The sequence below is a fragment of the Pteronotus mesoamericanus genome, unplaced genomic scaffold (genome assembly GCF_021234165.1).
Source record: "Pteronotus mesoamericanus isolate MK-2021 breed Mesoamerican mustached bat unplaced genomic scaffold, CSHL_Meso_final contig_82, whole genome shotgun sequence".
Classification (NCBI taxonomy): domain Eukaryota; kingdom Metazoa; phylum Chordata; class Mammalia; order Chiroptera; family Mormoopidae; genus Pteronotus; species Pteronotus mesoamericanus.
Genome location: NW_026555265.1, coordinates 29863543 through 29889585, shown reverse-complemented (window position 1 = coordinate 29889585; position 26043 = coordinate 29863543). Strand labels below are relative to the sequence as shown.

The 26043-nt window shown below is 33.9% G+C and overlaps 1 protein-coding gene and 1 long non-coding RNA gene across 2 annotated transcripts in view; one reads left to right on the top strand and one right to left on the bottom strand.

The window, feature by feature from the left end:
- Positions 1 to 26043, top strand: part of LOC129079954 (uncharacterized) — a 36072-nt gene that overhangs the window by 263 nt on the left and 9766 nt on the right. The window contains exon 2 of the long non-coding RNA XR_008530117.1: positions 7982 to 8063. This is a non-coding gene — a long non-coding RNA (uncharacterized LOC129079954). The remainder of the gene's footprint in view (positions 1 to 7981; positions 8064 to 26043) is intronic.
- The window catches only part of ZNF654 (zinc finger protein 654), an 83191-nt gene continuing 63503 nt past the window's right edge, over positions 6356 to 26043 (bottom strand). Inside the window, exons 4-9 of the mRNA XM_054585239.1 lie at positions 23746 to 23881; positions 20963 to 21165; positions 20230 to 20369; positions 13417 to 13558; positions 8012 to 10355; positions 6356 to 7478 (exon numbers count right to left, since the gene is read on the bottom strand). Of these exons, the coding sequence (XP_054441214.1) occupies positions 7471 to 7478; positions 8012 to 10355; positions 13417 to 13558; positions 20230 to 20369; positions 20963 to 21165; positions 23746 to 23881 (2973 nt within the window). The 3' untranslated portion in view covers positions 6356 to 7470. The remainder of the gene's footprint in view (positions 7479 to 8011; positions 10356 to 13416; positions 13559 to 20229; positions 20370 to 20962; positions 21166 to 23745; positions 23882 to 26043) is intronic.

Sequence of the window (26043 nt, the reverse complement as noted above, 5' to 3'; positions counted from 1 at the left end):
CGTGGAAAGCGGGCGTCGGCCCCTAGTGTATGGCCAACTCCCGTGATGCCGCGGGGCCGGCCAATGGAGGCACCTCCTCCCCGCTCGCTGGCCCGGCCCCCAAGAGGGCTTGAAAGTCCTCCGCGGCCACGCACAAGTTAGGTGTACCTGTAGTTGTATAGTACTGTGTCAAAATACTTTAGTTTTAACATTATATTATGAAAAGTTTTTTTTTTCCTTTTCTTTTCTATGCCACGCCTGCCTGCCTTTCAGCTGACTTCCCTCTCGAACAAGCTGGGATCGGTTCAGGCTTCCATTTAGATCCTCGCGGGTTTAGTCTTAGGCGGGGCAGTTGTCGCGTAGCAGTTTAAGGTTAGGGCCCTGGAAGCCGGAAGCCCTGGTGTTAATGTGCCATTTACTAACGGTAACCATGAACGAGCCTTTTTGCCCCTCAGTTTCCTATCTCGAAATAGAATTAGAAGACATACCTACAAGGGTGGTTGTTAAAGAGCGTGCGGGAGGGTGGGGGGACGGGGAGGATATGAAGAACAGTGACTGGCCCTTTCTAAGAAAGCTCCAAGTATTAGCTGTCATTTCCTACATTCACGAAAGGGAAACAGTCGTGCTCTGCTGGACGAAGTCCGGATTAGGAATCAGACTTAAAAACACTTGCCTCTGTCTCCTTCCATTTCTAAGCCATATTTTAGATTTGTTAAAAATTAACATATTGCCAGTCAAGTAGCTGAAATGTATACACATCTGCAGATCCCATGAGCAGATTTAATATATTTTTAAAAAATCACAGCTAAGTATCTCCCATAAAGTGTACTGTAAGTAGTCTTTAAAGCAGGAATTCAAAGTACGGTTAATCTAATTTGGCAGTGGATTTTGAAGTATTTTACTAAACATACCAATTCTTAATTTTTCATTAAGCATTACTGAGTGCCTACTAAGCTAGGTACTGAATATTCAGCGGGGGGAAAAAAACGCACAGACCTACCTTCGAGAATCTTTTGGGAGTTTGGCAAGTAAATGCTCATAATGCTGACATGGAACCACAATGGGAGGCATGCCCCACTTTTTCTTTCACTTATTCAAAATAATGTATTTATTGAACATTTAACTGCTTGCAAGGCACTGCTCTTTTTGCTGGAAACAAATGCAAGTCCTTCGGAGCTTGCATTCTAGTGGAAGGAAGCAGACAATAAACGTAAGAAACTATATACCATCAGGAAATGCTGTGGAGAAAAAAAGAACATCAAAAGGGGGGTGATAGGATGTTGCTATTTTTAGAAAGGCTGTCAGGAAATGCTTCTCTAAGTGACCTTGAAGGAAAGACCTGAAGAAAATAAGAGCATGAACTATGGAAGAAGAGTGTCTAGGAAGAGGCAACAGTAGAATTTCTAAGGAATGGAATACTTGGCATGTAGAAAGGAGGCCAGGAGTCTGGAGCAGCTTGTGAAAGGTGGCAGCAATTAGCAGTGAGGTTAGGGTTGTAGTCAGGATTGATCGAGAGCAGGTTTTCTTAACCCTGGTGCTATTGTTATTTTGGGCAGGATAATTCTTTGTTGTGGATGCTGCCCAATGGACTGTAGGATGCTTCACAGCGTTCCTGACCTTTACCCACGAGATGCCAGTAGCACCTCCTTCCCACAGTTACGGATACCAAAAATATCTCAACATTTGCCAGATTTTTCCTGAGGGACAAAAAGTCACCCCCCGTTGAGAACCAGTCATATAGAATCACCTGTCAAAAAGTGCTGAGATGATGTAAATGTTCCGTATCAGTTTCGTCCAGTATAGTAACTATCAGTCATTTGTGGCTATTGAGCTCTTGCCATGTGGCTAGTACAACTGAGAAACTCAAACTGAACTGTATTTGAAAATCTGAATTTTAATAGGCACATTTGGCTAGTAGCTACTATATTAGTGCAGATCTTGTCGTGCAGGCCATTAAATTTTGGCTTTTATCTTTTACCTTTCTGTCTTCATTTCCCATTATTCTCGCTCTCTCCAGACTAGTCATAGTGGTTCCCTTGCTGTTTGTTTCTTAAATCTGCCAAGCAGATCCTCGCCATAGAGCCTTTGCTCTTGCTGTTCTGCTTGGCACAGTTCTCCCTCAGATATCTTAATGGTTCTTTTTCCTTAATTCATTCAGGTTCCTGCTCAAAAGTCACCTTACAAAGCAACATTCTTTCATCATCCTGTTTAAAATGATCACCAACAATGCCATGCTTACTTATTCCTTCCCTACTCACATAATTTTTCTCGGTAGCATTTACACTGTATGTTAGTTGCCCTCCAGTAGAATCTGAGTTCTGTGAGCCAGGGATTTCCCCACTTGCCAATATGTAGGAATTCTAACAAATTCTGAGGTGATGCTGATTCTGCTGCTCTGGGAACCATGCCATAAGAATCACTGCTGGTAGAAGTCTGTAGTCAACTTCATCCTTTGTCTCTGAAATTAATAATCCTCAGGCAAGTCTCTCTCTCTCTCTTTTGATTAGGATATAGTAGATCCACTAGGCTCTCCAGGCAAGTCTCTCTCTCTCAATGTGGACATAGTAGATCCACTTAGGCTCTCCATTTGTAGGGAAAACTGCATGACAGAAACTGCATGGCATTATGATTTTAGGACACATCTGATTTTTCAGTTCCACCTATTTATTAGCTATGTGACTTTAGTCGATTATTTAACTTTTCTTAACAGCAATATTCTTATGTACTGTTCACAATTAGGGGTTACATATATAAAGTAGCTGATACACAGTAACTTAGTAATACAAGAAGCTATTTTCTTCTCCAATGTGCAGCACCCACAAATAGGGCATGAACCTCTCCTTTTAGTTTTTATCCCATGCACTGCTAGATTGACTTCATTTCAAATTTTGATACATAACCAAACTTGTCTCTTATCAGTTGGTTTTTGAAATCAGTATGAATCTTACATTATGCTATGAAAGGCAACCTATTTATCTTGAGAGCTTACTTATACGAGTATTTGATTGCTTCTGAGAATTCCTCAAGTTTCAGAAAAGAAAAATGGAAGTGTAGATAACTCCAATAATTTTATCTAAATACCTCAAATACATTTATTTAATAGTCTAAGATCATTTGACCATAAATCCTGGACTGAGAATTCTATATCTCAGCTCTAGAATGCTTTAATAACCTCCTCAGTGTTTTTCAAAGCGTAACATTTGTAATGTGTAAAACACTGTACTCAACAGTGTGTACTTTCATTTGCAGTGCTAACTCATCACATTAAAGAGGTTCTTTTTCTACATCGGGCCCCTTTTTTTTCCAGTTACAAGTTATAGCAAATAGTGTAGGGGGTTTTCCTTTGTTAGTGAACCATAAAAGAGCAAGCCCTCATGCCCAAGGATCTCACTTTTAGAAACAGACTATCTTATTTTCCCACTGAAATGCTTTTTTTTAGGTAGTAACTTTAGCTATCATTTACCTCTTATTTCCAAATGACTTCAGAGTTTTTGTTTTATTGTTTTAAGTTCCACCAGAGACTCTTCATCTTTGGAGAATGACTAACATAGATAAATCCATCCTCCGTCTTGCTTTTGGAGAGTTCTGATATTTGTCTTCCACCTACTAAACTTGCAGAGGGTGCTATCTCACACTGAAACCATTTACCTGAAATGACTTCAGTAATTCTAGCAACCTCTAATTCCTGCATGTGGACATTAGTTAAAATAATTTCTAAAAAGGTATACTTATGAAAACTTTTAGACTTATCTTTTTTCTATGTTTTTAAAATCATTCAATACAAATATGGTAATATTAACTGAAATACCTCATTTTCTTATGAAACAATAGAAATTTCTTACTTAATATATATCTTAAGCCTAACTCCTTTTGAAGCATTGTGCTACATAAAACTGACCACTTCATTACCAATAAGGACAATGTTTTATTGAACAAATCTATGTACAGTACAAAAAATTTCTTGAAATGAGACACTATTGTTGATTTATTGCAGTTCAATGGCTCAGTTTTAATTTGTACTCTTATAAAATGCAAAGTAAAATAATATTCAACAAGGAAGCACAAATTCCTTTCTTGCTGAATCTGTAATTATCTTTCACATATTAACAATTCCAAAATGCATATGCAGCATTTAGTCATTCTGAAAAGGTGTTTTACAGTACCAAATAAATTAAAAAATAAACACTATTATCCCTTTTAGGTTTTTAATCCATACAACAGTTTAAACCAAACACGAAAGGCTGAACCTTCAGGTGTGATTTGAGAAGAATCACAAGTTCAATGTTATAAATTATCTAGTCATTATATAACTGGCAGTTTAAAAAAAAAAAAAAAGAATATGGCTAAAGCCCAAAGTACCAGTGTCCTTATCCACGGAGATTCCCCTTTTCTACCTCCTCCGTAATATCTGAGCAGCAAAAATTCAGATTTGCCATTTTCTTGACCTTACTGAAACATAACAGAAAGTATTTAATGTTTTGAAGGCAATTATTTTTAATTTAAAATCAAAGGATTGAAAGTTGGTCCATGTAAATAAACACATCCTCAAAAGAGGAGTATAAAAGAAAGAATAAAATGAGGAAGAAAGCTTCCTTGTCTTCTGGATTCCAAATTAGAACTGTTGGAAGTTTATGCACTCTCTAAAAGCAAAATGATGTAATTTTACATTATAAAAATACATAAAATGTACACATTCTTTCAATAGCAATTATTTGAGAAATATATTAAGAGGTTAGAACAATGTGGTCAAATAGAATTTTATAAGACATTCCTTGACTTTGTATAAACTGATTTGATCTCTGTCTTTCAGAAAGTTTTCCCTTAGCAACACAAAAGTAGCAATAAAACTTCAAATTAAAGACCAAAAAAATAAAATAACATGTGGGGTATGTTTAAAACATCTTGGTATGAACTGCAAAATGAATGAAAATAATTTGTAGACGTGATAGTTTCAACTTACAAAAAATAAGTTAAAAATGTTAAGTTGTAATTTTAAACTTATGGAATATGAAGTTGAAAATATATTTCAAAAAAACTTCATTGTCCAAATTAACTAGTTTCCAAACAGACTTATTACATGATTATTTTAGACTAAACTGAAATAGATCTCTGGTGTTGTATTTTTAGTCTCGTGGAGTCTGGAAAACATTTAAAGTTGACCTTAAATAATTTAAAAAATCTAATTGATTTGTGTGTACTTGTGTTATTTAAAAGTAACACAGCCTAATGTAGGCTACATTAAAAAAAAAACACACTAAATTTAATTGGATGGTATGTCTGTCAATTGCATAGTAGCGAATGCCGATGATAAATAAGCTAATGAAATTGGAAAGTGTTTTAGATGTCTGATCTATCATGACTTGGAAATCTTAACTTAATAAAATCTGGGTGCTACCCTGGAAGTAATGTTCCACTTGCTTGGTAACTTCATTCAAGAAGTTTTAATATTCAAAATATTTGGATATAGTAGGGCCTGATAAGATTATCTACCTTGAACAAAAATGTGTCATTTGGAATACTGGAATATTTGGTTGATACTGGTACGTTGCTAGTTCAGTTTTTGAAGAATCCTTCTTTGCATTTTTATTCATTTTATCCCTGCTGTAGATTAACATGCTATTAGGTAAACGGAAGTCTTTTAACCCTCATCTTTTAGAGAATGTACAGGTGTTGGGTTGGCAAAAAGGTCTGTTTAGTTTTTTCTGTAAAATGATACATTTTTCATTTTCACCAGTAATTTTATTGATTTGGATATTTTGAGTATGTCACCTATTTTCTGCGTGGAATAATGCTGATTGTCCTTAATTAATATCTCAACTTGACTGCTATGAACTTCAACTGGTCTACCCGACTGTGGTGCATTGGCAAGCAAGAAATGTCCAGCACAAAACCTGACAAACCACCTTTGACACATTCAGTCAGTCACAGCACCTTCTCCATACACTGTACAAATCTTTTTTTTGCATTTCAGTTGCAATTCTATCTTTCTGAAAATGATGAAACATAATATACAAAAATGTTGCGTATTTTCTTCCATCTTCAATATGAAAATGGCTACATAAAAAATTCAGCAATTTTGACTTTTTTTAAATGCATGCTGATTTAACAGTTGTCACAATACAATCTAACAAAATTGTTTTGAATGAAGTTAAAGACAACTAAGCACTACAAGAGCCATCTTAAAGAAAAAACAAATGAACTTTTTGGCCAACCCAATAGAATGTATCTCAGAGGGTATTTAAAAAACATTTTTTGTCTTAACAATTTATTGACAATTAAGTTAAAATCTTCCTTAGGAAAATTACTGGTCATTAAGGAAAATAAATGTGTCAATATATCTTACTGTGTTCTTGTGCAAATTTTTGTGTAAATATTTCATATATATATAAAAATTACTATTCAGACCAAATTCATTACTAATAAATAAGAAAGCATAAGTAGTATGGCTTATTATATAATTAACTCTCCTAACTGAATAAAACCAATGAATTCCTGACCTGATTCTTAACTTATATTTCTTACAGCCAGTTCTTATAGGGCTGTACTTACATAACTCACATTAATGTATATAGGACTTACAATGAATCATCAAGCAATGTCCTAATACCACTCTATATACAAATAGAAATATCCCAGTGTGCTTATACCATTATTCACATTGGAGAATTTGCAATTCAGTGTTTTCCTTCAACTAGACAGCCTTTAATGGTCTTAGGTTCCTCCAATATGTGCCCAAAGTCATCGCTGGTACTTTTTCTATTTAATCAACGCTGCTGCCTTTTAAATACTACTAAATTCACTGGTATTATAAGAATGGAAAATGGAAGGTTCTATTAAAGCTCTGTTGTTTTGCTTTTTTAAATTTTCAATGCTGGCATGCCATTCATTGAACTTTGACTTGTCTATTCAATCATCTGAAAACAAGTTACAATCTATTATGAATAGAATGGTGATAATCAAGTTGTTTTTTTTAATGTATCAGTTTCTAAATTATAATAAAGCAAACAGCAGTGATTCTTTAAACCATTTTTGACCAGAAGGGAGGTCATGATCTGATTATGCATGACAAGAAAACAAATCCCATTTGTAGAATACTTTGTTTATTGTAAACCAACCCCTGCCCCCTTTTTAATAACAGGTGAACTTTTTCCTTTCTGTAAGGCCATAGCTTGTTTCTCTTTGACTAGTTGCCTGAACATGTTTGTTACATAAGCAAACCTGAACATGCTGCTATTAATCTCACAAACCTTTTTTAAAATGTGGTTTTCTGGATAACTGGTACTTTGGGAGTTTTGAAATAACCCTTTTGGAATCTAACCCAGCACTTTTCTGTGAGTTCATTCTGGACAATGTGCGTTGTCTTTATCTTTAGTAATCCAAGACCACTCTAAAATTAAGGCCATCAGGGAAATAGCAAACTGATGATGCATTTTCTTGTAGTGCTTTTTTCGCACTACTGCTTGATCAACAGATCTTTCTGAAATATTTTTATCAGGCACCTGTAAAAGAGAACACGTCTATTAATTCAAATTTTATAGATGTTCACCTGGAATTCTAAGTCAGATTCCTGTTTATTAATACCCTTACACATTCAAAGAATACTGATTATCAGTAGAAAGACAAGTTTTTATTTTCCTTTTGTATTTTTCAATTATTTTCTGATTTGTTTCAATTGTTTTTGTAAAGAGGCTCGATTTCACTTGGTTTATATTCTAGCATGCAGATGAAAAACAGTTCCATCATAATTACTTTAGTTTCTAGAACTTTAATTACATGAAACGTAGAATGAAGAAAAGCCTCAGATATAGTGAAAGAGTATAATCAAAACACATGAAAAACCTGTGTATAAGTTCTGGCTCCCACAAGTTCACAGGCCTCTGCCTATGCAAATTATTTGTGTATTTCAGTTTATAAAACAGAATAGTAATATCACCTCACTGTGCTATACAAATGTTAATTTTTTTAACCTCAAAAAGACCTATGGGATTTTCTATTTCTACAGATATACCTAGTAAGAAGATAGAAGACTTACTTTCATCATCTGAATCAAATCCAAAGAGTGCCTGACATTTCTTTTGTGCAAGGTGAGCCTCAAGTGCTTCTGCATTACAGTAGGTGGTCAGGCATTTGCCACATCTTAATCTTTTCACTGACTTTTTACAAATGTTATCTTGATCAGAACAGGCATCTATTCTATCAGTCAGAAATTTTCTGCGTTTTGGCATACTAAGGTACCGTTCATCAAGGTAACTGGGAGGCAATGGTCTGACATATGGCTTTGATAAAATTAAGCCATATGAAGTATGTTCACTCGTCAGATTTGGTTTGGATGGTGCCTGAGATACTGGCGGGGTATTGTGTTCTTGTGGTAGAACGCTGGGTAAAATGGAACCGTTTTCTGTCCTGATTCTATTTGTATCAATTTTCAAAGCAGGATCTGATGAAACTAAAGGTGTCTGTTCTGTTCCACTGTGTCCGTTGACTAAATCACTAATACTACAGTTATTTTCAGAATTTGGCTCTATGTCAGGCATCTTTTGGTCTATCAAGCTTATATCAGAAACAGTATCATCAGAATGTTCATTTCCATTCTGAACTAAACTGTCTGTCTTCTTTTCCATACTTTCTGTACAGGTCTTTGGTTCTGTAGAATCTTTCCTTGATTTGCTAGTAGAAACTGGCAGACTAACAGCTTGTTTCTCATAACTAGATGAGTCTTTTTCCTGATGATTAGGATTTGAGTCTGTAAGAACATCCCAAACAACTGCTTCACTTGGTTGTGTAGATGATTCTGGTGTTTTACTTAAATAGTGCTGAGCTTCATGTTCATATAGCAGAGGAAGATCTTCAAAAAGCTCATGGCATTCTGGAAAACTACACTGAGCTTGAAATATCCTGTGACTTTTTGTGTGTTGGGCAAGCTGGAATGGCAGCTTAAATGACTCATTGCAATTAAAATGCAAACAAAAGTATACATTTGGATAGCTGTGTCTATTAAGGTGATCTATAAAATGTTGAGAATCTTCAAACTGCCTTTGACAAAATTTGCATTTTCCTTTGCTCCACTTCATTACTGTTTGCCGCACATTTAAGTCAGTTGGATGTACAGTCCTTGCATGTTTATTTAAAAATCCAATTCTTTTAAATATCCTGACACAGCCAAGAGCAGGACACTTAAAGTTCCCTTCTTGATCTGTATCATATATATCTTTTGGATGGCACACAGTTCCATTGATTTTATGAAGTACTGAAGTTTCTTGATTCAGGTCATAGTCATCTTCATAATCACCTTCTTCATCCTCTTCCTCCTCATAGTCATCCTCACATACAGGTAAAGGCTCTAATACATTATTTACATAAGTATCAGGGCTGCCATTTTCAATAATGTTTTTAATAGCATCTTCTGATACACTTATGGGAATTTCAGTGAATTCGGCCACATGTGCAGGGATGACTTCTTCGTTTCCATCACTAGAAGTATTAATAGTCTGTACTTCCAAATCTTTATTATCAGAATTCTCATTTTCAAATGAAATTAAAGAATTGGAACAATTTATTTCTTCCAGAGCAGGAATTTCCTGATCCTCCTGTTGAGCTGCAGCAATTTGTTGTCTTTGTATTTTTTTAACATGATTCTTTAAATGCTTCTGCATAAGTCCTCTGTTTCTAAATTTCCTACCACATATTACACAGGAAAAACTGCCTTTTTTCTGATGAGCCTGGGCATGCCTTACAATGTGACCACCTAGAAATTCCTTGTTACATAACATACACCGATGCCTTGGGACGTTGTGATCTACTTTAGTAGCATTGAGAGCTGTAAGGTTTTTCTTTGTATTAACATGGCCTTTTGGTTGGGTTCCAGATATGTCATCAGGATCAAGCTCTCCAGTGCTGTGATCTGTAAGAGAGTCAAGCCCTTCATCTAAGTCTCTCTGCTCCACTGTCTTTTTCAGATTACCTGTAGAATTTTCCAGTGTATTTTCATTTAGAAATCTAATTGCTGATTTATCACTCAGTAATGCTACACAGTTTTTCTTAATCATTACGAAGTTCCAGAACTCAGGGTCAAAAAACAATCCCTTTTTCAAAATGGGAAGTAATTCAAAACGAACACGATTTTGAACACTACTAGTGCCTTCATTATATTCTTCATCAGGACGTTTGTAAAGTTCTTCAACAGTATGATAAGCTTCCAAGGAGCGCTCAAGAAAAAATATTGAGAGTGCACAAATCCTGAGGATCTCCAAATCATTTGGCAAAAAATGTGCAATTGTTTTATAAATTAGACACTTAGTTTTGGGATCATCATGAAGGTCTAGTTGTAGAGCACAACCACATATTTCAACACAAATTTGTAAGCCTTCTTCTTCAACCTGTAAAAAGAAAAAAATATTACCACTAAATACCTTTTTTAAAAATATTACACAAACTAGTTTATATTTTAAAAATACAACTCTAAAGTGAAAGCTAAAAAAAAAACCATAGGATTCCAAATGTGCAATTTTCTTCAATGGGTAATCTTAACTCTTATTTAACATATAAATAAATCTTTCTAAATTTGAGAATAATCTGGAAAAGACAGCATTTTCACTTCTAACTTACTTAATTTTCAAATTTGTCTAGCATTACTAACCATAATAAAAAATGCTTCATAACTTTGTGGTGACTTGAAATACAAAATGCTCTATAAACTTACAAAGATTAAAGTTTCTTATTTTAGGTACTAATCTCATTCTGTGACAGAAAGGTTAAATTATATGAACGTAAGCACATTTATCCATTGTTGATGTCAAAAAATAACGACTTTTTTTTAAAGAACTGCTTATGGAAACTCTTTCATAAAGCTGCACTATTTTATTTAAGTAATATTCTTTAACCAAATAAGGGAAGAAGTGTAGGCCACATGAAGAGGGCAGTTACAATCTTTCCAAATCTAATAAGGTATCAGAATAATGAACCTACTGAAAGTTACCAGCAAAATCATTCAAGTTTTGAAATTTTTACTTATGACTCAAAGATAAGTAACATCAGCTTTTACTTGTGAATTTGTTGTCTATCCACCCTAATTCAAGTTATAAATAATGCTGCGAGTGACTTGAAATGATCTAAATACTTGTTTGAGTAGAAAAAGGTACAAATGATGTCTTTTAAATTGTGTGTGTGTGTGTGTACATCATACTACGTACATATGGTATATTACAGATTACAGAGAGGAAGACACCTTACCATCCTTATGTCCACTTAGTCCTTTACATGTTCCGTAACTCTGCTTAACTACTTACAATTTTACAAGCGGACCTTAACTTTGCACATCATATTCCCACTTTATCTAGCTGGTAAATTCCAACCCATCTCCTGTTCATTCTTTGCGAATCTGTTCTACTCTAAAAGACTTTCCACACTATTCATTCTGGCCCTTGCCCTGGGGGTAGAGTTAAGCATTCCCCATTCTTTCCACTGAGAATAACTTATTTCTAAAAAGCATGTATATATTGTTTTATAAAAACCCTTGTATGTCCCTACCCCCTGCTTTTAATTATTAAATCCTAGGAATCTGTGAATTCCTAAATAATGCAGTATCTCATTTTTTATATCTTCCTATGGTTAGCATAAAAGTTGGACTATAGTGATCTTTGAGTAAATATTTACAGAATGAATGGAGATCAGATCTATTCCACTGAGTTTAGTTTTCTCTCAATCCATCATTTCCAGCTTGAAATCCTTTACTGAATTCAAATTTCCTCCCTCTAATTGTCTGTTACACCTAGATTTTCCAGCTATAACAAATCCAAAATTCACTGCTTCAGAACAAAAATTCCTTCTTTCTCCAAAGTTCTGTCTATATTCTCTCTCTTGACTCATGAAGTTATAATGTAACCAATTGCCCAAGTTTAAACATTTTAGGATCATCACAAAGACAAAAGGAAATAGGGCACCTCCTTACCTGAAATCCTTGAACATGCCAGTATATTTATGGACCAAAGTTCCAATTTTTAGTGTAGAATTCAAGTCCCTTTAGGATCTCTAGCACCCCAAGCCCAACTCCTGCAGTCCCTCCAATTAGTTTCATCTTCTACATACTTCCCCCAGGTTTTCTGTTAACACTATTAATGTCACTAAACAGTTGTGTGATAACAATTAATAAAATGAGGCAAAAGTGATCTGCAAAATACAAATACTAGTAGTATCCTCATCTATCATTCAAAACCCAGCTTAAAGCATCCTCCTTTGTGAAGCATTTTCAGATATGCCATCTATAATGTCTCCTTCTGAATTCATATAGCTTTGTGCCTCTTTTCACAGCACTGAGGCATTTAAGTGACCTATTCCATTAGATAAGAACCTTTCAAGTAGAGTGTAAACAGTTAAGCACATTTTAAGTATTTATTTCATCTTTGGATTTTTCCTTTTATAATGTATTCTTAGGTTGACCAGACTTGTGAAAATAAGAAAGCTTTCTGGTAACTGGCTGAACTTCCCCAATGTTATAAACTTTCTTTAACAAAGTCTCTTAATGTTTGGTGGAAATGAGAATCACATATAAAAAAAATTTATAGATACATCTTTGTTTTATTTTTAAAAGAAGTTTTACAGGTGACTCTGATGCACCTTAAATGTTAAGAAGTATTCTATGGCATAATTTGTTTGTTTTTTTTTCCTCCTTTTTTTGGTAGGGGAGAGGTTAAATTTGACAATGCATTTGAATGACATTTCACTAGTCAATAATGAAGTTATTAAGGCTGTGAGCAAAATAGGAAATTTAAGAAAAACCTCTCTGATACAGTGCTGCCAACTTTATGTCATGGGACTATGATCACTACATGGTCATACATCTAGTGAGTGATGTGATAATGAAAGTCATAAATGCATAAATATATAAGAAAAAATAAAATACATTACTTAATGGATGCCTCCTTATGTATTTAAAAGTAACCTGCATAATGATTTAGTTAAAATGTAGGGTAGGTTTATCTTTACTATCTTTGTATTTAAACTTGTTAATATTTGAGAGGAAAAAAGTTAAAGGATTGGGAGGATCTATTTTCATGTCTACGTAAGTCATGTACAATTGTACTCACTTGCAAGTGGCCCATGAAAAACTTGCTTTAGGATTATTTTTAAAAAGAGTTAATGGGTTTATACTATTTAAACACTTCAAAAATTTGTCCTTAAGTTTCAAAAATGCCTTGTATTCATGGCTTCTTCAACCTAAACACCAGACTTAAAACTATGACCTATATTTCTTTATGACAGCGAGCAGGTATTGCCTATAGATATATAGTTCATTGGCAAATTAAGATTCTACAAAAGTGACAAACTTATTTAATTATATCTCCTCTCCAAATTTATAGTCAAATCAATACAAGATTTAAGTTTCAGTGAACTGTCATTTAATTTTAATTTAAAATGAAGGGATAAATATATCCTATTTACCTCATCTTTAATGATTTTCATGAAAGGAAATATGACTCTCACATTAGTTGCTGTTCTTAAAAGCTGGTAGCATTGATCTACAAAAACTTGTTTTGAAGGATTAGACTTAAGCTGAAGTTTACTCCATATGAAAATCAACTCCCTGTAAATGAGAAAAAAGAGAAAGTCAAAAATACAGTTTATTCAGATATAGACATTGGCTATCTTTCACTGATTCCCTAGCTGACATATATACAAAGTGGGTATAAATGAATATTATGTTAACCCCCAAGCTACTTCTGCTACCTGTATAGAACTAATAGAAGCTGGCGGGGGAAAGCTCGGAAATTGCAATTTTGCAGTGGTAAGGAATGAATTTCCATCATATACTAACAAATGCAAGGCATATCTAGTACTTGACCAAAATAAATTCTAATCCAAATGTACCAACATTACAGTATCACTTTAAAAAAAAAACTTTGGCCATTAATTAATATCCTACTTGCCAATTTATAAATCAATGCTGCAGATTTTATGCAAAAAATAGTTCATATTTTTTATTTCCAATCTATTAAGGTACCAAAAGTGCTACAGATCAAACGTTTTAGTGTATTATAGTACTAATTCTGAAATGTTTTAGATTACCTGCTCTTCCATTAATATGCAGACTTTCAATATAGACAACCTATGGACCATTTTCTAAAAATAGGGCCATGGTTATTATATGAACAAGGTTATTAGATGAAGCAGTGGGTTTAATGGCAAAGAAAATCCTAAGATATAATTGGTATGTTTGGATATCACATTTTAGCAAATTAGAATTCTTTAAATATATCATTAGTTACATAAAGCATAATTTAAAAGTATTAAAATAACTGATGAAAAAGTTTTTTTAAAAAAGTGATTTACTGAGTATGTACTTTGAGCCCAGCATATGCAACTATTAAATCTAAGGGCAGCTTGACTACTCTCATGAAGATATGAATAGTCTATTCAGAGAGACAATACAGAAAGCACAAACAGAAAATGACAGCAAGCAATGTATTATTAGCAGTAAAAACCAAAATTCCCCCTCTATTTCATATTAGCTGTGTGGTGGTCATAAGTTTCAGTATACCACTGACTTTTTTGGGCGGGGGGGGGGCGGTGGCATATGTACTCCTTTGCACCTTGCTTCCAAATCTGTAGCTCTGACTTCTTTACCAATTTCCATGTCTGGGTATATTTCAATTAAGATTACTTTCTATCATCGTAACCCTATTGGAACAAGTAATATTCCTGCAAAATTGACTCTCTTTTTCTAGATCAGTCAATGACACTAACTAAACATTCCTCTAACCTGTTCATTTTTCAGTCTTTACACTTTGATTATATTTTTCCCCATAGTCTTTCTTCTCCATGTGCACCTTAGGCCCTTTAATTTTATATATGTATTTCTATAGGGCTGCTAAACTGATCTGTTTCCACCTTCCAGATCATTTCATTTAGTGCTTATTCTAGATGCTATATAATGTCAACAACAATGGAAACACGGATTTTGGAATCAGAAACATCAGGATTTGAATCCTGGGCACTCTTCTGCATTGGTCTCCTCACAGTTAATCTGCTTCATTTATTCTCCCTGTTGTTTATGTTGGTTGGTCTACTTGGAAAGTAGTTCTTTGTAAGATGAGCTTATCTTTCAATGTCCATATCAAGTGCCTCTTCACAAAAGCTTTCATGAATACTCCAAACTAAAGTGATAATTACTTCAGAACAGACCTTATCCCTCTCATTGATTTCATGCCTTTCATATATTTCCTTGCTTATATACTATAGGTCCTGTTTTCCCAAGTATTAATACATTATAAATCTCAATGATACATTGTATAAAAGTAGTGGCAAAAAACAAGAGACTGGGAATGAGAGAGACTTAAATATCAATAGGGCATTATATGCTACCAGGCATGGCATTACTACGTTTACAGTGAGCCACCTTTTTCTGGCAATAGCCCTGATACACAAGATTGGAATCCCAGTAACCATGTCTCCTATGTGACCCTCCTTAAAATATTAGTTCAACAGGAAATTGACCCCAGTTTCAACCCTGAAATGTTCTCAACTCTAGGAAGTGTGGGGACTGTGGGCATTCCTTCTGGTCTGTAATAGCAGAGACTGTAACCAACTGACACAAAAGAGAAACAATTTTTTTTAAAAACCCTGGCAATCTCAAGAGTCCCTGGTAGCACTTCTCTTTTGATGACCAACTATATCCCTGTCCTTTTTGTGGTTCATGCCATAGGCCAGTGTCTTTCCAGTAAATAGAGGCATACCTCATTTTTTTTTTTGCACTTTGCTTCACTGCAATACACAGTTGTGTTTGCTTACAAATTGAAGACCCTCCATAAGTAAAAGATTATGACTTGCTTTATTGTGATACTCCCTGTGTTGTAATACTCACTGTAGTGTAGTGACTGAACTGAACCTACAGTATCTCTGAGGAATGCTTACACTATTACATTTTCCCTAAGGTAGTTAAATGTTCAAAAAGATGTGGCATATCTCTGCAACAGATTTAAAGATAAAAAATGATAGTTGGAAATCATGGCAAAGTATTCCATTCAATATTACACAAATGAATGTTTAACATATTTAGAAATAGATATATTTATTCTCCAACTTATTCCAAAATATAATTTGAGACTGCTTAGAGAGACATTCCTAAGGTACAATATTTTTTTTTCTTTTCTGAAGAGAGAGTTTATCTTTGTTTCTGTTAACTCAAGAGGAAAGTTGGTAAACCAAATTTAATACCAAGATCTTAATAAATTTGCCAGGAGAAGGCTACCAATATGGATTTTAGCTTTCTAGAAGGCAAAGCAGAAATATAAGGATATTGTTATGAAGCTCCATTCTAACTGAATTTTCTCAAGTTTTACTTGTGCACTGGGTTTTGAAGGAAACACAAGCAAAAAACAAAACACCCTAAAAACCTCTAATAGGCTTCTTTTTGAAGACTAAAGGGAATATTTTAATGAAACTTACATTTTCTTTTCCAACAGAGGGTCCTTTAGAAAACAGAGTGCCAATTTAGTATACAAACATATTTACCAGGTAAAGAGTACTAATAAAATCATCAAATTCATCAAGCAGTCTAGCTGAGGCAAACAGACTATAAAAACAGCCTCTACAAACACCCTTAAAACACAGAGGCTGTGAGTCAGGCCACCTGGGTTTGGATCCTGGCTTTACCTACTAGTTGAATGGCATGGGTATAATATCTACCCCGTAAAATTATTGGAATAAATAAGATAATACATATATACAACAGACTATAGGATGCACTCAACAACTAGTGGCAGCTGCTATTATTATATTATTCATTCATTCATTCATTCATTCATTCATTCATTCAGTAATGGTAAGAGAAATAAGGTTAGTAGCTTACTCCACTAGCCTGAGATAGAGCAAAAGTGGACTGTGGGTCAGGTTCTGTCCTTAAAGAGTTGAGATAAAGGGTAAGCTGATCATAGGGAAGGCCAAGATGAAAAAGAAACCCAGACCTTGTAGGCTGGAAGGAATCCTGTTTCTTCAAGTTACAGTGAAAATCAACTCTTAGAAAAAAGGATCTCAGCATTTAGAAATATAGAGGAGAGGTAGAAGAAATAAGAAGGCAGACCATCAGAACTCAGCCTACTCAGAAGGAAGGGCAAAGAAGCAGGTTAAAGATTACTTTCCACTTATGCAACTGGGAGTTGGATTACCTCGCTTCTATCCTTGGAGGGTAACTGTGACCGGAATGGGAAAGATAGGTACTGTTCTATTTTTAAGGTCCCTCCTTAAAGAGTAGAAATTAGTTAGCCAAGAAAAGAAGAAAATAAAATGTTTCCTTCTTTGTTGTTGTTTACACATGATTCCAATTTGTTTAAGGGTATATTAAAATGAAAAGACTGAGAAGATCTTGTTTAAATAGTATAATGCAGCCAAGGGCAGAGAACATTCCTGTCCCCACAGGAAAAGATCCACTATAATAGTCATGACTGTATTATTTGGGAATAACAACATATCAAGAAATGATAATACTTAAGTGCATGTCATACAATTGCCTCCTGATCCCCTCCTCTATTTGAAATTGCAACTTACTGGGTAAACTTTTGAACAAAACTTACATAATCTAACTATAAGTATACTCTCCTAGAAAATAAACCCTCTACTTTCTAGATTCAGCTCTGTTAACAATTAGCTTTTTTACTTTATCTCTTAGTCTGAAGATTTTAATCTGTAAAACAAGAAGATTAAATGAATTTGGCTTTAAATCCCCTATAAGCTATTGTTTTAAATATTTAAAATTCAAAAGCATGTTATTAAAAAATGTTTATAATCCATATGATTTCAGATTATTATGTTCAGCAAATGAAACCTAGTCTTCCTTTAAAAATTAATGAAGTATCAAAGTGGAAAGGTTTGTTTGTATGTATATATGTGTCTCTATGCTGAGGGGGGTAGGGTCAGAAGTTACTAGAATCTTTTATAATTATTATTCATGGTTTCACCTAATAGCATTTGAAGGGTAGATACGAAAAACACTCTCATACCACTTTCTAAATTACACAATTGTTAGGTAAACTTGATGCTTCATATATCCTACTAGTAACTTTTATGTAATTCTTATGTTTTAAAAAAACTAAAACTCACACAATACCATTTACATTAGCACTTAAGAAACAAAATACATAGGTATAAATTTAACAAATATGTAGTAGATTTATACAAGGAACACTAAAACTCGGGTGAATTAAATCAAAGAACTAAATAAATGGAGAGATTTTTCAGGATAGGAAGACACAATATTGTCAAGATGTCTGTTCTTCCCAACTTGATCTACATATTTAATGCAATCCCAGTCAAAATGCCAGCAGGTCATTTTATGGATATTGACAAACTGATTCTAAAGTTCATATGGAGAAGTAAAGACCCAGAATAGCCAATGCAATATTGAAGAAAAAGATGAAGGACTGATATACCTAACTTCAAGACACTATAAAGCTAAAATGAGGACACTGTTATATTATTGAAAGAAGAGACAAATAGATCAATAGAACAGACTAGAGAGCCCAGAAATGAACCCACATAAATATAATCAACTGAATTTCGACAAAGGAACAAAAGCAATACAATAGAGAAAGATAGTTTCTTCAGCAAATGATAGTGGAACAACTGGACATCCATATGCAATAAATTAAATCTGGACACAGACCTTTTAAAATTCACAAAAAAAAATATCTAAAATGGATCACAGACCTAAACATAAATATGTAAAATTATAAAACTTATAGAATATAACATAGGAGAATACCTAGATAACCTTAGGTATGGTGATGCCTTTTTTGACATAACACCAAAGATATTATCCAGGAAAGAAAGAACCGATAAGCAGGACTTTATTAACATTAAAAAAATAAAAAAAAAAACTCTGCTCTGTAAAAGACAATATCAAGAAAATTAAAAGAGAAGCCACAGACTGATAGAAAATATTTATTAAAAAACATATCTGATAAATGATTGTTATCCACAATACACAAAGAACTCTTAGAAGTCAACAGAAAGAAAACAAGCAACTCAATTTAAAAAACAGGCCAAAAATCTTAACAGATGCCTTACCACAGAAGACACACAGATAGCAAGAAAACAAATGAAAAGATGCTCCAAATCATATGTCATCGGGGAAAATGCAAATTACAATGACAATGAGATATCACTACACACCTATCAGCAGGGCCAAAATCTAGAACTTGAAAACAAATGGTGGTGAGGATGAGCAACAGGAATTTTTATATGCTGCTGGTAGGAATAAAAAAATGGTACAGCCATTTTGGAAGGCAGTTTGGCAGTTTCTTAAAAAACTAAACATATTTTTACCATACGTTCCAGCAATTGTGCTCCTCGGTATTTACCCAAAGGAACTGAAAACACATCTACAGAAAAACCTGAACACAGATGTTTATAGCAGCTTTATTTGTAATTGCCAAAACTTGGAAATAACAAAATGCCCTTCAGCATCTGAATGGATAAATAAACTGTGGTACACCCAGACAAGGGAGTATTGCTTAACACTAAAAACAAATGAACCATCAAGCTATGAAAAGACATGGAGAAACCGTAAATGTATAGTACTAAGTAAAAGAAGCCACTTTGAGAAGGCTACACATTTTATGATTCCAACTATATGATACACTGAAAAGGCAAAACTATGAAGACAGTAAAAAAGTAATCAGTGCTTTCCAGAGGTGGGGATCAGAAAGAGAGATAAATAGACAGAGCATAGAGGATTTTTACAGCAGTGAAAATACTCTGTATAATCCTATAATGATAAATATGTCATTCTATACTTATCCAAACCCATAGAATGTATAATACCAAGTGAAGCATAAAATGAACTGTGACTTTGGGTGATTATGATGTGTCAGTGTAGGTTCAATCTTGGTAAAAATGTACCATTCTGTTAAGTAATATTGATATGTATGTGTGGAAGCAGGGGGACTATGGAAAACATCTCTACCTCTCACTTTTGCTAGAAACATAAAACTGCTCTAAAAAATTAAGTCTCAAAAAAAAAAAAAAACCCCTCACTTTCCAGATTTAACTTAAAACATAACTGTTTCATTATAGCACATATCTTAAACATTTACAGCATCAATTACTGGTACATGATCATTTTCTTTTTTAACTGTTAGGTCTTACAACCTATTATTGCTCCTTGCTTGACATTGTCACGTAACTTAAAGTCCAAACTCTGCTAAGCAATTCTCCTTCTGTTCCCCATCTTATTTCAATTTCTATATTAGGAACACTTACCAGATACAATACATGTCCCCATTCTGGAGCTGTGAAATAAGAAAAGATTCACAGAGTTGCAAGGCTAGCATAGTTTTGCCTTCTTTTTCAGTGTTACAGATGATATCAATTCCACTCTTACAATCAGTTTTCAATAAATGCTATAAGAGGAAAAGAAAAATCAGTTCATATCATTAAAAATACCTAAAAAGCTAGTTGCAGTAAATGTTTAAGCATTCAGAAGAAATTAGATTTCTAGTTTTCTTCTATGAAGACAATGATGAAATATACAGAACAATTCTCATGGTTTCATAGTTTTACTATATAGAACCTACAGTTTACAATGGCTACTTTTAATCTCATTAATGTCCATACTTATAGGTAAGTAGAGTCCATATTAAGAAAAGATTCTTTCATCTTGGGGAAAAAAAAATGAACATTTAATTTTTTAATATTTTATTTAAAAGACGAATCATAAGGCTTCAAAGTTTTTATTTGACCTCTGTAACACCAGAAAAACAACATAAATAATGCTTATTAATGAATGTTTTGTTAATTTCATAGCTTGTTAATACCATATTTTGTCTAATTCAACATGAGCTTATTAAAAAATGGTGCCAAAGAGAACACATCTAGATAACGTAATCTAAAAATCTTTGGTACTCCTATAAAAGGAATTTAACAAGAATGGGCAACACTTTTTTTTTATTGTAAGGTTAAAATAATGATAGGCAAACAAAATCTTAAACAGTACCTCCCGGAATAGCTGATCTTCTACAGGCGACATAAATAGACATGTGAAGAGTGCCTGGTGGAAATACAAGTCTTTGCTGATTTCTGGGTGATTTATACAAGATTTAATAAGAGCCATTGCTTCAGGTATGCGTTCACAAGCAATTAGATATCTGGCACGTAGTTCAAAGAACAGTGGATTTTCAGAACTTAAGTATTTGTTCACTACATTAAAAAGAAAACAGATTTGTATTACTCTCAAGGAAATATTCTCTCAAACTCTTGATTATTGTTTGAAACTTTATCACCAACAAATGACACCTAATTAGATTAACTAGTTACTTAAATAGCATTTTCTTAGCTGGAGTTTGTGAAAAGAAATTATATGATTGGAAAAATGGAAAGAAGAGTGACCACAACACAGCATTCAAGAATTATCTGTCAACATCTTTTCAGTCTAAAAGTATAAAGCAAAATAAAAACTCTGAAATATTCTTTCTTCAGTTCACTAATACATTAAAATGTTTCAAATAACATGGGGTCTGGAATTTCTAGACCTAAGATTGTATACTTCATCTTATTAGTGCTCAATATTTTCATTATTGTTAAGATGAAAAGGCTGAATCCCAGTCTGTCATTAAAAAAACATTAATTCAGATTAATTATAGAGAAATAAATCTGAGTTACGAAAAAGTTAAATCATAAAATGTATTTTATTCCTTTTCAACAAAAGATTAAGCCAAAAGGACTGCTTATTAATATATGTTCATGTATTAGTAAGAATAATTACTATAAACACCTCTGTCTACATAAGTTTTAGACCTAACAACAACCTTATGACAGGTGTCATAGTATTTGTTTTACAGATCACAAAACTGAGTCTTAGAGAGGTCAAATGACTTGCCCAAGGACAAAAATTAAGTGGCAAAGCAGGATCTGGAACCCGTATTTCATGATTTTGGACCCAAAATCTTTTAATTAGTTATGTATGTTTAATCACTAGCTTCTAAAATGCTTATCAGTGACGTTTTATTTGGGCTTCAACATTTTCCTTGGAATTCTGTTTCCAGTGTATGATAAACAGACACTGAGTTGTACAGTTAATGCAAATATAAACTTTAGCCTTCACCCTAATGATCACCAACTAGAGAAGAGTCATCCATATTAATGAAGCTCTAGAGCAGCTTTTCCCAGAGTGAAGTATGTCAGTCTAAGTACGAAAGAGCTATCTATATATGAAGAACTATACATACCTATATTAAGGCCATCAGCCCTCACAGCAACCAGGTATGTTTGCTCTAGCTCCTACTCAGAGAAGCCTAAAGGTCCTCCAAAAGCCCAAACTTTCTTCTCCTGTTTTCGCTGTTTTTGAAGGTCTTTGTCTAAGCGTTGTCCCCTCTAGCCTCGATCCCCAGTCTCCTCATAGTTTCCTTCAGTCACCCTTGTCTTACCTGTATTGACTCTTTATACCTTTCCTCAATAATCCAACTCTCCTTCTCAGTTCCAGCTGCCTCTGTCTTCAATTCTTTTATTCCTTCCCCAGTCTCCTTTGTATCCCTTGGGAATATACCACTATACCACTGTCACATATATACCTTAGCCCTTTCCTCCTAGTCTTGTCCTACCTCCTATCTTACCCCACCACTTTGCACTACTTCTGCTGGCCTTTTCATCTGTCACATCTCTGACTTAGGCCTCCACACTTGTATCTGGTCTGGCTTGCTCTTAAGCCCAAGAACAATAGCTCCTTCCCCACTAAACTCTACTCACAGTCCACCCCGCCACTTACCCTGGAAGAGCCTAACCTGCTCAGTACCATCTGTGGTGTTAAGTGTCTTTGTTACCAAATCAAGGTCTGAATGATGGTTCCAGAGCTGAGGGTTCTTGTCTTTTCCCTTTGACCATCTTATATGCACTCCAGAGGCTCTCTCCATGCTTTCAAATGTTTTCCACAATTGTGTGTTTATTCACTACTGCTAAGCTTACTTTCTAAGTTTTGGTGATCAAAAATGTTCTGTGGCTTAGGAACAATAAGGCAAATAATATATATATATAACATATATAATATATATTTTTATGCGTGTGTGTGTGTATATTTTTTTTTTTTAGTAATTTACTAGAAGCAGATGACAGAGCCTCCTTCAAAACAAAATTTTGGCCCACAGGAACCACTGTGCATCTAGGTTTGACAGGAGGTGATGTCAATGAAGTATGCAGGTAGAAAGGGGATAAGAGAAAATTTAACTTCTATTAATGAATAAAGTTTGGGAAATACTGCTCTACAGTGTTTATAATTGTAATTTACTTATTTAGTGGCTCATTCATCATGTGGTCAATCAACATACCTATACCGAACACTGGGCTAGGTATATACAGTAGTGGTGACAAAAATTGGACGAGTTCCATCCCTTAGTTTCCTGTATGAGGGAGATCTCATGTGCTTCAGCAGGGAGATTAGTTTTGCTTTATTTTAAAAGGGTGTTCCTACTTAAATAGGTTTTTAAAATATAACTGAAGAGACAAAAACAAATGAACTCTCTGTAACATCTGGACAGTAAATGTGTTAATACTCTGAATTCCCATTAGAAAGAGAAATTACTAGAAATAAATGTACCTCAGTCTAGTGCCAAAAGTCACTCTTAAGGGCAGGTTAATACAACAAATTAAACACACTTCATGTGAAAACACATAATTCTTACTCAATATTATAAATAAAGAAAAATCAGTATTTCTGCTCTAATTAGAAAGTGAAATTGTGTTTGCGTCTCACAAATGGTGGTTTTGATTTTGAGTCTCCTGAAGTACCTATCTCCTGAGATGCTGGCTGGGCTTTAAGAACAGCTTGCAACACTGGATCTTCCCATGGGCCACCATCTCTAATGATTCGAGTCACCAGTTCCAGATTCACATTTCCATATCTGCGGAGGTGATTCTGGCATTCCTAGGAGAGAAAAATCATTTTGGCTTTATGAATTTAAAGGGGTTAAAAACTAAACTTGATCATCCTTGTCAATAAAATGACTGATGGCCAATGAGGCAGCTATTAATATTAAAGAGAAAGGATTGCTGAGTAACCTAAGTAGGGCGTCAAAACCCCATTAGTAAACAAATTGACTTTAATGCCAAAGGTTACACAGTTTATACATAATTAGACTTAGGAAATCCCATTATAATAGGGATGAAGTGTAACTTAAGGAAAAAAAACTTAAGGGATGCATCGTTGCTAGGAAGAGAATCACATTGCAAAAACATAAGAAAAAAACTTAAGGGATGCATCATTTCTAGGAAAAGAACCAGGTTGCAAAAATGTACAACTTAAATGCTCACTTAAATTTATGTGAGGGCTCATAAATTTCTATTAACAGAGCAGGCAAAAGCCCTGACAATGAGAAGGGGATAGTGGGGTCCAATGCAGACTCTGGTTGACAGGAAGACCTACGTGCCCTGCCCCAATCCCAAATGTATAATCTTAGTTGTAGTAGATGGCTGAGAGATGAAAATTCTATTCCACTTTGTTGTATAAGTATACTTGTAGTCTTGAGATGAAGAAATGGCAGGCTGAAGGGTGAATACAACCTATAATATGAAGACTCTGCATTAGGTTTAAGATAAAAATGTATTGATAAGTTGGGCATTAACTGATAATTTGTTTATGCATATTCTGGGATTTTTTAAAAAAAGGTATTTGAAATATTTTTAGAGAGCCTGATATCTTAGACTTGTGATTATAATATGAATTATGTAACAGAAGTCTGTAAACAATATTTAATATTTAGGAGAACTTAGTTTACTGAATTTATAAATTTGATTTATTAGATTTAGATTTTTAAGATTCGATTGTTTGATTATGCTTTTTGATTCATTACTTTGTTCAGTGTTGTGTTTTAAAATGTTTCAGGGTATTTAATTTGGTAATTTAAAAAGATTAACTGAGATCCTAGTGAAGTTAATAAATTTATTTTTATAAATGCATATATTGAGCTTAAATCTTTAAGAAAAAACTAGATATTAAAATTGGCAATTTTAAAAATTTGAATAAATTGCACATCAATTAAAACAAACAATTGCCAGAATTTCTTTCTGTGCTCAAAAAAAAAGTCCTCAGGCATAAAAATTAGTAACAGTTATATGCAAAACTTCAGGATAAAGCAATATATAGGGGTGGGCAAAAGTAGGTTTACAGTTGTGAGTACACAAAACACAGTTTTTGTTATTATTATTGTATTATTTGTATCATAACTATAAACCTACTTTTCCCCACCCATGTATATAGTCACAAATTTTACTTATCAGATAAATCATCAAGCTACATACTCCAAGTGACAATAAACACTTGGTTTTTATTAAATTGTCATATTCTTTCATCATTTGAACATTGCAAAGTGGTATCTATATGTCACTTCATATTCACTGTTAAAATATACAAGAGGTTTTGTTTTATAAGAGAGCAAGGCAATAGAAGAAACCAAATTTCAAGAAGGAATCATTTGGTCAAAGAAGTCAAAGGATCCTTAACTTAAAACATGAAAATAAGTATCATCTAAAAGTCATTTAGAACTTTCCAAATTAAAAAGAGGAAGCAGCAAGCAAAAACAAACAAATCAAAAATCCTATAAACAATGGGCAAGTTACTTAACCTCTCTGTGCTCCTTCAGTTAACTCCTCTGCAAAAAAAAAAAAATACTAAAAACACCATCTTCATAGGATTGTTGTGAGGATTAAATAATAAACAGTATTGAAAAGTGTTTAGTACAGTGCCTGGCATACCAGTAAGCACCTAAAAAATGATAGCTACTATTTCTTCTATTATATTTTAACATTTTGAGTATTTTATTTTAGGATACCCAAGTGCCTTAACATAAGATTAATTTCTACATTTCCATGTGTCAGCATGTTATAGCATCTAAAAAATAAGGTTTAAAGTTATTGATCAGCTGTGCTTTTTTTTTAAACACATCACATGGAACATAATAATGATCTGTGGCAACAGCTTCATGGTTAAAAACAATCTTCAATTTCAAACCTCAAGGTAAACAAACTCCTTCATTACACTAGACACACATATCGGTGCCCCTAAAATTCAAGCTGGCTTTTGTTCCAATC